This window comes from Triticum aestivum, chromosome 2A (assembly GCF_018294505.1).
Source record: "Triticum aestivum cultivar Chinese Spring chromosome 2A, IWGSC CS RefSeq v2.1, whole genome shotgun sequence".
Lineage (NCBI taxonomy): Eukaryota > Viridiplantae > Streptophyta > Magnoliopsida > Poales > Poaceae > Triticum > Triticum aestivum.
In genome coordinates this window covers 764,602,066-764,616,228 of record NC_057797.1, presented here as the reverse complement: position 1 = coordinate 764,616,228, position 14,163 = coordinate 764,602,066, and the positions used below count along the sequence as shown (strand labels likewise).

General features: G+C 46.4%; 2 protein-coding genes across 4 annotated transcripts; both read left to right on the top strand.

Annotated features, from left to right (window-relative positions):
* On the top strand, positions 1–4,989 carry LOC123191027 (plastid division protein CDP1, chloroplastic; the record flags this gene model as incomplete). Its single annotated transcript, XM_044603784.1, is given in 12 exon segments — positions 1–231; positions 566–679; positions 785–922; positions 1,945–2,049; positions 2,149–2,271; positions 2,351–2,719; positions 2,822–2,917; positions 2,995–3,120; positions 3,253–3,318; positions 3,404–4,144; positions 4,243–4,436; positions 4,525–4,989. Coding segments are annotated over 12 exon segments (2,388 nt in total), but the record flags the coding sequence as incomplete, so codon positions are not given.
* A 908-nt stretch (positions 4,990–5,897) lies between these two features.
* LOC123191026 (pentatricopeptide repeat-containing protein At3g53700, chloroplastic) lies at positions 5,898–10,740 on the top strand. Of its 3 annotated transcripts, XM_044603783.1 has the most exons (4): positions 5,898–7,772; positions 7,858–8,009; positions 9,597–9,782; positions 10,328–10,740. In XM_044603783.1, the coding sequence occupies exon 1, from the start codon at positions 6,058–6,060 to the stop codon at positions 7,675–7,677; it is 1,620 nt and encodes a 539-aa protein (XP_044459718.1). In that variant the 5' UTR covers positions 5,898–6,057; the 3' UTR covers positions 7,678–7,772; positions 7,858–8,009; positions 9,597–9,782; positions 10,328–10,740. The 3 variants fall into 3 exon arrangements, with proteins under 3 accessions (XP_044459718.1, XP_044459716.1, XP_044459717.1); XM_044603781.1 differs by lacking the exon at positions 9,597–9,782; XM_044603782.1 differs by lacking the exon at positions 9,597–9,782 and having other exon boundaries at positions 5,899–7,705.
* Positions 10,741–14,163: the final 3,423 nt, after the last annotated feature.

The following is a 14,163-nucleotide window of genomic DNA, read 5'->3' as shown; positions in this document are numbered from 1 at the left end:
GTCGCCGCCCCGTCCCCCTCCACCTCTTCCTCGGCGCGCCGCAGTGCCCCTTCCTCCTCCTCCTCCTCCGCGCGGCGCGGCGGCAATGCCTCCGCTGGGCGCGGGGCCGCGGTGCGCCCGAGGGTCGCGGGGGCCGCCGCGCCGGTGACCGCGGCGGCGGCGGCCGAGGGATGCGGCAGGCAGGAGCCCCCCGCCGCGCCCGCCGTCGAGATCCCCGTCACGTGCTACCAGGTGAGCCCGTCCGTCCAGGCCCTCCTCCGCTCCAGAGTTCGAATTCCCCGGAAATGCGGGCCCCGCCGTTGCAGCCGCGCCGCGCCGCGTCGGCCGCTCGATCCGCCGACGCCGTTACGGGCGAGCTGGCTGTGGGTTTCGTCGTCAAAATTCAACGCCCTCGCATCGCATCCGCTGGAAACTGAATTCGCGCTGCAGTTTCTTCCACACACTTGAATTGGACTGTACCGCCGCGGCGGACGGGTTCCGAGATTTCGTAGTTTTCTCCAGCCCGAAAGCGGCTGGATCATGTCGTCTTCCATTTTATGACGCATCCGTCCAATTGGCCGTGCAGATCCTGGGCGTCACGGAGAAGGCCGAGAAGGACGAGATCGTCAAGTCGGCCATCGAGCTGAGGAAGTCGGAGATCGAAGACGGGTACACGGAGGAGGTGTCTACTTGCAGACAGGTCGCTTACTGAATTCTGAAATTGCGAGAATACTGTTTTGCTCGGAATCATACGCAGCCAGCACCTCGGTGTTTAACGTTGTGCGGTTTGTTGATGCTCTGTCAGGCTCTGCTGCTGGACGTGAGAGACAAGCTTCTCTTCGAACAGGAGTACGCAGGAAGCACCAGGGCCAAGGTTCCGCCCAGATCCTCTCTTCATATACCCTGGAGCTGGTTACCTGCTGCCTTGTGTGTCTTGCAGGAGGTAATGTGTTGCATAAACACCTTCCAGTCAAAAGATTCATGTGTACAAATGGAGGGCAGTTAGCAAGTTTGGTCCGTTTAAAACATAATCTAGGCCTTTCATCTATATTGGACAGGATAGTCACTATCATGGCATGCCCTGTTCTCTGAAGTTCACTGAAACAGCAAATATTTAGTTGAACATTGACAGTGTTTCTTGTTTTTTCTATCAAGGCGGTTTGAAAAGTTACAGGGTGTTTTAAGATTTATCTGTGCTTTCTTGAAAGACTAGTAAAATAAAACAGTATTATGACAAATCCATGGTCAATATATATAGTATTGTTGTAAGGGGCATGTAGAAATTGAATTATGCCCATCTTTGGAATAGGTTACTGAAATGTTAGTCAATATCTGTAGTATTATTATAAGGAACATGTAGATACTGAATGTTGCCCATCTTTTGGACTAGGTAGGTGTAAAATACTGAAATATGATCGATGATCACTTGGATGTTTGAGAGATTTAAGGGCTCAATCATGGAGAATCCTAGTAGCCTCTGTTCAATACAGTTGAATGTGCTTGTCTTATAACCATGTACTGAAATGTTTCACATCTGTATCCCATGGGATAGTCAATATAATGGGCATGCCCTGTTCTCTGAAGTTTAGCAAAACAGGAAATATTTGGTTGAACACCGACTGTGTTTCTTGTTTTTCTCATCGAGGCGGTTTGAGAAGTTACATGCTGTTTAAGATTTATCTATGCTTTCTTCAACAAAATTATGAAATCTCCATGGTGAATATATGTAGTATTATTGCAGGAGCATATAGAAATTCAATTACACCCGTCTTTCGGACTAGGTAGGTGTAAAATACTTAAATGTGATTGATGATCTGTTTGATGTTTATGAGATTTAAAGGCTCAAGCATGGAGAGTCCTTAGTAGCCTCCGTTCATCAGAGTTGAATGTGCTTGTCTTATCATCTTGTACTGCCTTGTTTGTTTATTGCCAGTGTAAGATACCACATGCCAGTATTGTTTTCAGGTTGGGGAAGAGAAGCTGGTTTTGGACATTGGTCAGGCAGCTCTACGACGTACTGATTCTAAGCCATATGCTCACGATGTACTTCTTGCAATGGCACTAGCTGAAGTAAGTACTATGCATGATTAAAGTGAAAAAGCTGCTTGGTACAGTGTTTATTATGTACATCTTTGGCAATTTGGAATAATTCCATGCATTTTCCTGTAGTGCTCCATTGCAAAAGCTAGCTTTGAAAAAAGTAAAGTATCTCTTGGCTTTGAGGCTCTAGCACGTGCTCAATATCTTTTGAGGAAAAAACCATCTTTAGAGAAGATGCCCCTTCTTGAGCAGGTAACATGTTATTGCTTTCACCTTACAGATTCGTCCATGTATGAAATCATGTCATAACTTCTCTTGTTGTGTGAACTAGATTGAAGAATCACTTGAAGAGCTTGCACCAGCTTGCACTCTAGAGGTTTTAAGCCTGCCCCGTACACCTGAAAATTCTGAACGCAGGCGGGGTGCTATTGCAGCTCTCTGTGAATTGCTTGGACAGGGACTTGATGTTGAGTCATCATGTAGAGTTCATGATTGGCCTTATTTCTTGGGCCAGGCAATGGACAAGTTATTAGCCACTGAAATTGTTGAACTACTTTCTTGGGACTCTTTGGCTACAACTCGTAAAAACAAAAAATCGCTGGAGTCTCAGAGCCAGCGGGTGGTAGTTGACTTCAACTGCTTCTACAGGGCAATGCTTGCACACCTTGCATCTGGATTTTCAACCCGGCAGACTGAGTTGGTACCTTTCTTCTTCTTCTTCTTCTTCTACTTGTAGCCTATAGGAACCACACTATCCTGTTTGCTGCTTTTCCATTTTTTAATTTACATTACCTCTGTGCAGATAAGTAAAGCTAAAACCATCTGCGAGTGCCTAGTTGCATCTGAGAACACCGACCTGAAATTTGAGGAATCTTTTTGCTCTTTTCTTCTTGGAGAGGTGATAGGCTAATCTCAATTTCTATAAATTTAGTAATGCACAATTGCACATTACTAGGACTAAAGGCTTGCTCTCAGGAATCTGGCGCCACAGTTTTCGAAAAGCTTCAGCAGCTTCAAAGTAATGGAAGTTCCAATTCAAGGAATTATGGGTTAGCTAAGAAGAAAGACAGCAGTGACAAGGTTACTGTCAACCAATCACTGGTATGTTACATCTTGGATGAGAGCAAATAAGTTGTACTATGCTAGATTAGTAGGTGGCATATTTGTCTGAAGTTTTTAGTGTGCCTATGGTCAGTTCAAATTTTCTCATGCTGGTCAACTTGTGTTTACCAGGAACTGTGGCTGAAGGAAGTGGCACTTTCTCGTTTTGCAGATACAAGAGATTGTCCGCCGTCCTTGGTTCGTGCCATGCTATTTTTAGTAATTGAATCCCTCGTAACATTCTCTGTGGATTAATTTAACTATCAATATCATCTTATGACAGGTCAACTTCTTTGCTGCTCCTAAGCGCCTCATTAGCACTTCCAAGCAGAAACTAGGAGCCACGAGAAGAGTCCTTTTGAGCTCTCAGACGCCTTCTAGTGCCTCCACATGCAACAGAACTTCAGGACAGCAGAATCCAAGATTAAATTCTACCAGCCATCTCGGGGAAGCTGTAAAGCAGCTTGCACCAACCACCCTGGGGGGCCAGGGATCAACGGATAGGCCAGTGAATGGTTTAAGTACAACATCTGTTCCTCTGAAGCGCAATCCTGGATCCCATCCTGTAAGAACCTTGGAATCGTGGGGCCTGACTGGGGATGTTATAGGAAAAATCGCTTACACTGCAGTCCTGGGGCTTGCCCTATTTGGTACATTAAAACTGCTCAGGTTTCAGTTTGGGAACACAAAACCTGCCCCCTCAACGAGAGAATCTGCAGCTACATCTTCTCTGAATGAAGCATCTCCGTCAGAAGGTTCTTTTATCAGTAGCAGAGTAAGGGAACAGTTTGAGAAGCTGTCAAAAATGCTTTGGTTGAACAATAGGGTCCATTTGAGAAGTGAAAGAAGTGATCTGTCTCCTGGTTCTAGTGATGTGGCTGCTATAGCTCGCAAGGAAAGGATGTCTCTTCAAGAAGCAGAGGCACTTGTGAAGCAGTGGCAAGATATCAAATCTGAAGCTCTTGGCCCTGACTATGAAATCGATATGCTCTCCGAGGTCCTCGACGGTTCGATGCTGTCAAAGGTAAGTTCCTTTTATCAAGCACGTAGTAGCATATATGGAGTTCATGTATAATTGTGCATGCGGAGCATAATCAAAACAAATACCCTCTTGTTGAGCAGTGGCAAGACTTGGCTTTATCAGCAAAGGATCAGTCCTGCTACTGGAGATTTGTTCTGCTGAATCTCTCTGTTGTCCGAGCCGAGATCCTGCTGGATGAGGCTGGTGACGGTGAAGTTGCGGAAATCAATGCTGTGCTCGAGGAAGCTGCTGAGCTTGTTGATGACTCTCAGCCCAAGAAGCCTAGTTACTACAGGTACTTCAGAACATGCCATTTCTGTGTATCTTTCTCATTCTGCTCCGGAGTAACATAGCACTGACAATTTGTATGGTTATACTTGCAGTACGTATGAAGTTCAGTACTCACTGAGGAGGCAGGACGACGGATCTTGGAAAATCTGCGAGGCTGCTGTCCGGGACCTGTCGTGATTTCTGCCAGAAGGATGGCTAATGCATCATCTCATAGGACGCTGGGCCATGTTATAAACAAAGTTCCAACATATTAGAAATTTGTAGGTCGCTAGTATTAGGTCACCATTGAACCAATTCGAATGCACGAAACCGTTCGATGATCTGCGTTGGGATGCTCTAGCTGCTAGTGGTGACTTTGCATCAGGATTTGACACAATACCCGCTGATTTGCTACGTTAGTACAGAATGCTAACTTCTTCTGATTTCACATACCCTTCATTTTTTTGCGCTTACATTGTTAGTTTGCGATATGCTGTTGGGCCTTGGGTGCCCCGCGCGGTGTAGCTGAATTGTGTCAGCCATTGTTCATTGTTGAAAGATCAATGCAGTTTGCTTCATTTCGCCTCTTTCGTTTTGAGTTTTGACCATAGGCTTCATGAATGATGATTCCTTTTTTCACCCCCTTTGTTTTTGAACTTTCCCCTTGTTCAGGCTCCAGACTTGTACTTCAACTTTGATCCCTGTTGGATACGGTAGGAACATCAGATTTTTAGACATGGACATGAGGATGACAAATTTAGTTTGCAAGCACGGCAATTTCCTGTCAAAAAATGAACTGAGACAGATTTCCATGCTTGCCAACTAAACTTGCCATCCTTGGCGAACACAACTTGCCATAAAAAATATTCGTTTTACCATGCCTAAAAATCTGATGTTTGCTGGATATTTGGGTCCTTGAGATATATATATGTGGTTATTTTGAGATAAAGACGACTTGACATTTTCAAGCCTATTTGATAGATTTTTCTTCTTAAATCTACTCTTGCCAGGAGAATTTTCAATTTTGACCATAAATTTAACCAACGAGACCGATCATAGCGGGAGAATTTTTTTTATATAATTGAAAACTTCTTTTGAATACGAATTCACTAGTATAACTTTTGCTCCCGCCGCAAACGGTCTTGTTAGTTAAATTTATGGTCAAAGTTGAAGCACGGGAATAGAGAAAAGCACTATACTCATCTCTGTCAGTTTACAAGACGTACGTGTACCCTGGGCCGTCAATTTAACCAAGATAACATAAGTCATATATTAAAAAAAACTGTTATAAACTTCAGATATTTTATTTTCAAGCGGTATATTTTTTATGTTATATAGTTTATATTATGGTGATAAAATTTACAATCTAGATATACGTGTATGACTTGTAAACTGAAACGAAACGAGTACTGTATTTTGAAATGGAGGGAGTAGTATTACTGAACTAGCTGAACCTGTGCAGTGGCATTGACACAGCCGCTTGGATCTCACCGTCAGCCTCGCCACAGCCCCAGCCAGCCCATGCGGCCTGCGGCTTCATCAGATCGCCATCGCCGCCGCTCCACAGCCACAAAGCCGCCGCCTTTCAAGCCCGCCTGCCCTTCCGCGCTTTGGCACCGCCCTGCCGCCGCCGCCGACTCTCCTCCATGGCCGCCGGCGCGTGGCCGGCGGCCGCGGCGGCGGCCCGCGCGGCGGTGCGCACGCTCGGGCGCCTCGTCCCCCGCACCCACACCCACTCCACCGCGGCCACCACCAACTCCTCCCCCTCCTCCTCGGCGCACACCCTGGACGACTACAACCGCCTGCTGGCGGCCCTGGCGCGGGACGGGGACGGCGAGTCGGCGCTGCGCGTGCTCCGCCGCATGCGCCAGGGCTCGCCCGCGGCCTGCGCGCCCACGGCCGCCTCCTACGTCTCCGCCATGTCGGCGCTCGCCAAGGCCGGCCGCGCCGCCGACGCCACGGCGCTCTTCGACGACATGCTCGCGCACGGCGTGGCGCCCGACCGCCGCGCCTACTCGCTCCTCCTCCACGTCTACTCCACCCACCTCGGCCTCCCCGCCGCCGGCCTCTCCGTGCTGCACTGGATGTCCGGCCTCGGCGTCCGCCCCAGCGCCGTCGACTACGCCGACCTCATCTTCTCCTTCTGCCGCGCGGGCCAGCTCCCGGACGCGCTCCAGCTGCTCGACGAAATGCGCGAGCTCGGGTACCCGCTCCCCCCGCACGTCTACTCGCCGATACTCCAGGCCCACTGCGACGCTGGCGACATCCCGGCCGCCGAGGCGCTCATCGCCTTCATGCGCGCCTCCGGGGGCCGCTCCGGGTGCAACCCCGACGTCGTCATCTACAACATCTACATCCACGGGCTGTGCAGGGTCGGGGATTTCCACGCCGTGCAGAGGGTTATCAACGACAGCGTCTGGAACTGGTGGGTGCCGGACGCGGTGACCTACAGCACCTACGTTGCCGGGCTCTGCCGGGCTGGATATATCGAGGACGCGTTCCGGCAGCTGGACATCATGGTCGCCAAGGGGCTACAGCTGACCGTGGTCGGCCTCAACATACTGCTGGATTACGCTGCCAAGGATGTAGATATGTGGGTTGCCAAGGAGGTGCTGGAGCGCTGCGAAGAGCTGGGCTTCGAGGTCGACGTCGTGACGTACAACACGGTCATGGAACATTTCTCCAAGAAGATGCAGTGGCTGATTGCCCTCAGGCTGTTCACCGATCTGCTCAAGAAGCCCATAACACCCGATGTGCAGACGTACAACATCTTGATCTCATCCCTGTGCCGAGCCGGCAAGTTTGAGCTCGCCAAGTTCGTCTTCAGTTGCAACGGGTTTGTGGCGGACACCGTGACCTGTAACATTCTGATCCATCAGTTCTATGGTGCTGGAAAGGAGGGCGAGCTTGGGTTCTTGTTCTCCGATGTTGACGCAGGGAAGATTACCCCAGATACAATCACATACAACACGCTGGTCGATTGCCTCTTTAGGTCTGGGAGGAGGACCGAGGCTGCCAATCTGGTCAGGCACATCGACGGCGGCTACCCTGCGGAGCCCGTAGCACATCTGGCTTTCTGGTTGGTTAGGAGCGGAAATGTTCGAGAGGCTTTGAGTCTGTTTGATGACATGCTAGTGAAAGGAGTCGCTTTAGATGCTATGGTTTTCACCAATGTGATCAAGGCATTCTGCAGAAAGGGTCCAGGGGAGTGCACAGATGTGACACAGCTGTGCTCTGTGCTGGATAGGATGCTTGGGATTGGATGATCCTTATCTTGCTCTCTTGCTGATATTGGTTGGTCTCATTTTTGAACTTGTCCTTTTGTATCACTAGGAGATAGCAACTGAAATTAAAACACCTGGTATACTGAAATCTGTTATGTTACTTTGTTCAAAATTTTGCTTTGGTAGCAAATGATGTTCTAACTTGGTATCTTGTGTCAACAGTTCTGGTCATCTCATTCGTCAACAGCAGAACTTAGCAAGCCATAGGAAGTTCCAACAAGGATGTCCGAATTTCCATCACCATCCAAATCAACCACAGTTGGAGATGAATATGCATGGGCACAGAAGTTCCTGTCTCCGATACTCCAATCGAGGTCTGCTGTCCATTTAACTTGTTTTGTGTCAAGGTTAAAAACAACTATAATGCTTGCAATATATTTCCCCATGTCAATCCTTCCTAGCTCTTTTAAATGCTATGCGTTATCATAGCTTCTAGACTGCAAAAGGTATGCCACCACGGTAACACAGGCAAGATATAATGAAGTGCTCATGTTGTGGGCTTGTGGCTGAAAGTTTTGCATTAAGAAAAAAAACATTTCAATCATATCCAAAAGATAGCACAGCAAGATAAACAAACACCTAGCTTCTGCTTTAGCAGCTTCGGTTCATTACTGGAACAAACATGAAGCAGAACAAAAACAATCAAAGCAGAGCATAAAATTATTCAGGTAACCAAATGCACAATCTAATTGAGACTAGATACGAAGCACCATCATCAACCAACCAGTCCATGGTAAGAGTCTAAGAGAGAACAAAGGGGTCCTATTTTTGGAAAATTAATCTCGGAGAGCATTAATGACGCACATGCATGCAACATAGGACATCACAAATAAACTGACGTTCAGAGATTCTTATTTATAAGTCATCATCCTGATGTCATGAGCTGATGAGCAACACGTACGAAATGCATTAGTAGCAGAGAAAGCAGCCGCACTCGTGGCCAAAGAAGTAACATACAGCAACAACCATTTCTTGTACACTGTCGTTGTCAATGTCTGCAATTACCTGTAGAAAGAATGTGAAACCAAGTAACCAACTCAAGAACATTAATAGAACACACATCAAATATATGTACAAAAGGGTTCACTTACTGGGGTCGACAATATGTGAGCATCTATGCCCACGTAATCTTCCGCTTCTCATGCTCTAGTTTCTGTACAATCCTCGTCTCTCCACATGGTATCATCAACATAATCATCATAATCATAACTGTACTCTTCAGGGAGATAACATACTAAATCCTGATCTTTCATGTGTGTGAGAAGCTACAGTTATTTTCAGAGTACTGAAAGTTAACAATGCCTAACAGAAAAAAGCGTGTAAATTACACGTGGCCCTCCTATTTGTTTGTGCCTTTTCTGGCTTCGACTGAAAACCCTAAAATAAAAAGCAATAACCCAAACAAATAGCAGCTATTGTGCCGTGAGGCTCTGGTTAGAAAAACATATTCCACTTCTTTTTCGAGGGACACACGTAACAGAAAAATAAAGAATAGCACATATTAGTTACACCCTCCGTTCCTATACTTATGGCGTAAATCTCCCAGCGCCACCTAATAGGGTCATTATGCACAGTGAACTGCCACATTCACATATTTTGCACTGCTAATCTGCTACTAATACAGAACCGCACTAATTTTAGAAAAAGGGACGAAGAAACTGTGCTGCATATTGGGGAATCAGCTCGCCAAAAGTTAGATTTTATGATGATGTTGTTCTGTAAAGCCAGATGTCATTGGCAATGACAAGGACACTATGCACAACTAACCAGGCTTAGTGGGCTTACTTCTCCTCTTTTACAATCTTTCATACCATCACAAAAAACCTCGAGTTAGAAGATGATATCCTCCATTTTGTACATATTCATGACCGCACCGGGCTAATTTTCTCCATGCATCGAAGATGAACATGAACATCAGCATGCATTGATTTATGAAAGAGACAGCCTAGCATGGGCGGCAGGAGCCACTCAGGCTAGCCAAGAAGACTGCCCATGAAACCACACCCCAAGGCCAATTAAGCCTTGAGGGAGGAACAAGACACAGGCAAGTCATCCTTGGCTATCAGAGATAAGGCCCTTGCAGCCATGTAAGGCTTGCTCTCTGCTAATGCGTTACTACTACTGAACTTTGGTTTCTTCAGTTCTTGGTTTGCAGTGTTTCTTCCATCCAGCATCTATTTATATGTACACGTCCTAGAGAACAAGATCTAATGGTCGTGTTTGGTACTTGTAGGCCTCTACCCAGAGTATCTTATCATTACCTCCTTTTGGGCTAGCAGAATATATTCTAGATGCCAACGTATACGGATTGTCAAATATCATGATATACAACTACTTTATGTTGCAGTTTGAATTATAGAGATGAGAGCATATTGACTCCTCTGAAAGCGATTCCTGATATGATGCTCAAATCTTCTTAAAGCTAGCTAGCATGATCAGTTCCATATCTTTGCTAAAAGGACATGGAAAGTTGAATTGCCCACCTAATTAACCACATTATCACTATAGTGATCAAACAGAGGGAACACACTACTCTTTACACAGCATGGAGTGATAATTTCGTCTTTAGATAAGCAATAAAGGATGGAAACATGACCAAACAGAGCGATAATTATGTGCATGATATGTGCAGGCCAAATGGAGCTCAGGTTCACACTAAAGCAACCAGACCAACATGTATCAGGATTGGGAATCACATTCTTCTGCTTATAGACCAGATTCAAATACGATGAGTTCACTACATTTTATACATCAACTAGCAGAGGATCCAGAGAAGTGCACAGATATGATTTAACTGTGTGTTCTGTGCTGGATAGGATGCTTTGGCTCTGATGGTTCTCTTTAGCCACTTTAGATGGCAGTGGCCTCAATTCTGAACTTGTACTGTTGTATCAGCAGGAGACGGAAATCGATAGTAAAACACCATTTTGGTCTTCTTTATGCAGTACATATATCAGCATAATATAATCTGTCACACAGAAATGTGTTATGTTCCTTTCTTCAAATTTCTCTTTAATGTCAAAGCATGCTCTAACTTGGTATCAATATGTCAAAAGTTTTGGCCATCTGATTTTGTATCATTGTCAAAGCTCTAACTTGTTACTCTTGACAGTCTTCAGAGTCGTTGGACCCGATCATCTGTATGTCATAGGACTTGCTTATGGTTCTGGCTAGTCACATTTTCACTAGATATTCTTCTTTCATGATTAACATGGCAGTGAATATTTCGTTGTCAAACGAAATAGTCACGCTGCAGGAAAGAAATGGGCTTAAAAGTACCAGCTGGAATCTCTATATTCCTGATAGATGTTGTAACCATCGTAATTCGTAGCCATTTGTCTGCTCTAGTTATAATAAAGCATTGTACGTATGTCTTTTTGATGCCACTGAACCGTTACATTAGTTAATATTCTTACTACAAATGCTTAGTCCACAGGCTTACAGCTGCTAGCGACAGGAGCCATTTGTGGGGTTGCAACAACCAACAAGGTATGCTGCACTGAACTGCACAGGAAAGCTGCAGCTTCAGCTCCAGCGTTTCTGTTGGTCTTCTCATCTGAATTCACCCCATTCCTACAGGCCTAAATAACTTTCTGTTGATATTTCATGCAACAGTGACACTTATGTACAAATGCCTGAACTTGTTAAACCCTTTTTGTTTCCTGAGTGATACAGAAGACTGCCAAAACAACGGGCACATAGTGTGAATAACATAGAGCATGATACTTACAACGTACACAAGTTTACACATACATCTGAGAAAATACATACTTCCTCTGTAAAGATTTTTTTTGTTTGCGAAATCTCTGTAAAGAAATATAAGACCGTTTAGAACTTTACGGAGGGAGTACTAACAAAGGAGAGTACGATAATACCTCTTCACCCGCATAACATGATGATCACACAGAAACAGCTCAACAGCCTAGGGATATTGCTACCCAAGAAATGGCTAAAAGGACAGAGCTGGACAGCTTCAAAGTATTCATACAACTTTTACTCTTGACAGTTTCATGGTTGTGCGACCAACTGTATGCTTACACTCCCATCCATTCATATTTGCAGTATATATATGTTGTTTCTTCATGATTACCGCAGCAGCGAGTATGCTGTTGTGTTCGGTGAAATAGTCACGCTGTAAGGAAACCAACTGGTTTCAAAATTCAAACTCGAACCCACGTGTTCCTGATAGATGTGCCTGAAATTTACAGACCCCCTTCAACTCTTTTTTTGGTTCCATTAAACCAGCAGAACTGATGAGAAGCAACAACAACATCCGTGGGAAACTTTGATGCACAATGCAAATAAGAACTTGAAAACAAAATGTAGTGAGCTTGATACGAACTGCTGCGATTTTTCTGTTGATCTCACCTGCATTTCACCCAAATTCCTCCTATAAGCTTAAATAATGCAATGCTTAATCCTTTTTGGCTTCCTGGATGATACAGAAGACTGGCACACAGTGTGGATCAACATAGAACATGATATACTTACAACAGGCACAAGCTTACATCTGAGCAAATAAACAGTTACAAAGGTGAGTACCATAACATTAGCTGAGTGTCATAACATGATCATACAGAGACAGTTCAACTTACTGCTACTTATAAAGAACCGTACTAATTTTAGGAAAAGTGACGAAAAAACTGTACTGCTTATATTGGGGAATCAGCTGGCCAAAAGCGATTTTATGATGATGATGTTTTGTAAAGCCAGAAAGCCACATGTCATTGTCAATGCCTCAATGGCAAGGACACTATGCACAATTAACCAGGCTTAGTGGGCTTATTTCTCTTCTATACTTTTTTCATACCATCACAAAATGACCTCGAGTTAGAAGATGGTATCCTCCATTTCGCGACCACACCGAGCTAATTTTCTCCATGCATGGAAGATGAACATGATCACCATGCATTGATTTATCAAAGAGTCAGCCTAGCATGGGCGGCAAGAGCCACTCAGGCTAGCCAAGGAGACTGCCCATGAAACCACACCCCAAGGCCAATTAAGCCTTGAAGGAGGAACAAGACATAGGCAAGTCATCCTTGGCTATCAGAGATAAGGCCCTTGCAGCCATGTAAGGCTTGCTCTCTACTAATGCATTACCACTAGTGAACTTCGGTCTCTTCGGTTCTTGGTTTGCAGTGTTTCTTCCCTCTAGCATCTATTTATATATGCAATCCTGTTTGGTGCATGTAGGCCTCTACCAGAGCATCTTATCATAACCGCCTTTTGGGCCAGCAGAATATATTATAGGCGTCAACTTATATGGAATGTCAAATATCATGATATACAACTTTATGTTACATTTTGACTTATATGATTTGGGATTTGTGAGGTGGGAGCATATTGACTCCTCTGAAAGCGACTCCTGATATGATGCTCAAATCTGCTTAAAGCTAGCCAGCATGATCAATCCCATATCTTTGCTAAAAGGACACGAAAAGTTGAATTGCTTATCTGATTTACCACATTATATCGAGTAAATTGCACGAAACCACCACTTTGAAGGTCAGCTTTGCGAAAACCACTACAATACATTTTTTTTTTATAAAAAACACCGTCTACCGTATTTTTTTTGCAAATAACACTGATCGGCGGATTTGCCTCTGTTGAGTATGTTTATGACAGATGGGGCCCGTCAGTCAGGCTGATGTGGCACCGCTTAACACCTCGCATGTAACGGCGATGTTTGGAACATTATCCTCTTGTGTGGAGCCCTGTGGGGTCCACCTGCCACTGAAACAAAAAAAAATCTGGTTCTTGCCTTATCTTCACCAGCTCGCTGCCGCCCGTCCTGCCCCCGTGGTCAACGGCGCATGCCCGGAGGCCCACACCCAACATGCGCCCGACGCCACCACGCGCTGACGAGCCGTATGGCACAACCCCGCCGATCTGACAAGGGGAGGGAGCAGCGGGCTGGCCGCCGACGTGGTTGCTTTGTCTCGTGCATCTTGACGGCGACCTCCTCCGAACCAGAGCCACCGTGGTGCTCGAGCAGGGAGTCGTCGTCTCCTTCCTCAGCCACGGCGACCACCCTGCTCACTGGCTGCTGCTGCTCCTAGGTCGATGGCAGCTCGAGCGCAGAGGCAGCGGCACCAGCTGGATTGGAGCGGGGAGAATGGATCTGAGTGCGGAAGTCGCCGGCGGCTCGGTTGCCGTCGCCCGTCCCGACCCCAGCCGAGGCAAGGGCCGCCGTCGTTGTTGCCGCGCCGAGGGGGAGGCAGAGAACGCCGCCAGTCCCGCCCCCGGCCGAGGGGCGGCCTTCCGCCATGCGCCAAGGACGCCGTGCATCGCCGGGGTCGCCGACCTCATCCAAGTCCCGCCGGCGCTCGCGGCCGTCGCTCGCGGCGGAGGAAGACGGAACCGAGGTACAGAGAGGGCGGCGACTCGATTCTTGCCGGATCTGGGTGAGGGCTGGTTAACGGCGGTGAATTTCGTGGAGCTCAGGGGCAATGGTGATGGGCGGCG

Excerpts from the sequence above, each read along its gene's own strand:
- LOC123191026 (XM_044603781.1), top strand. The coding sequence starts at position 6,058 with ATGGCCGCCGGCGCGTGGCCGGCGGCCGCGGCGGCGGCCCGCGCGGCG.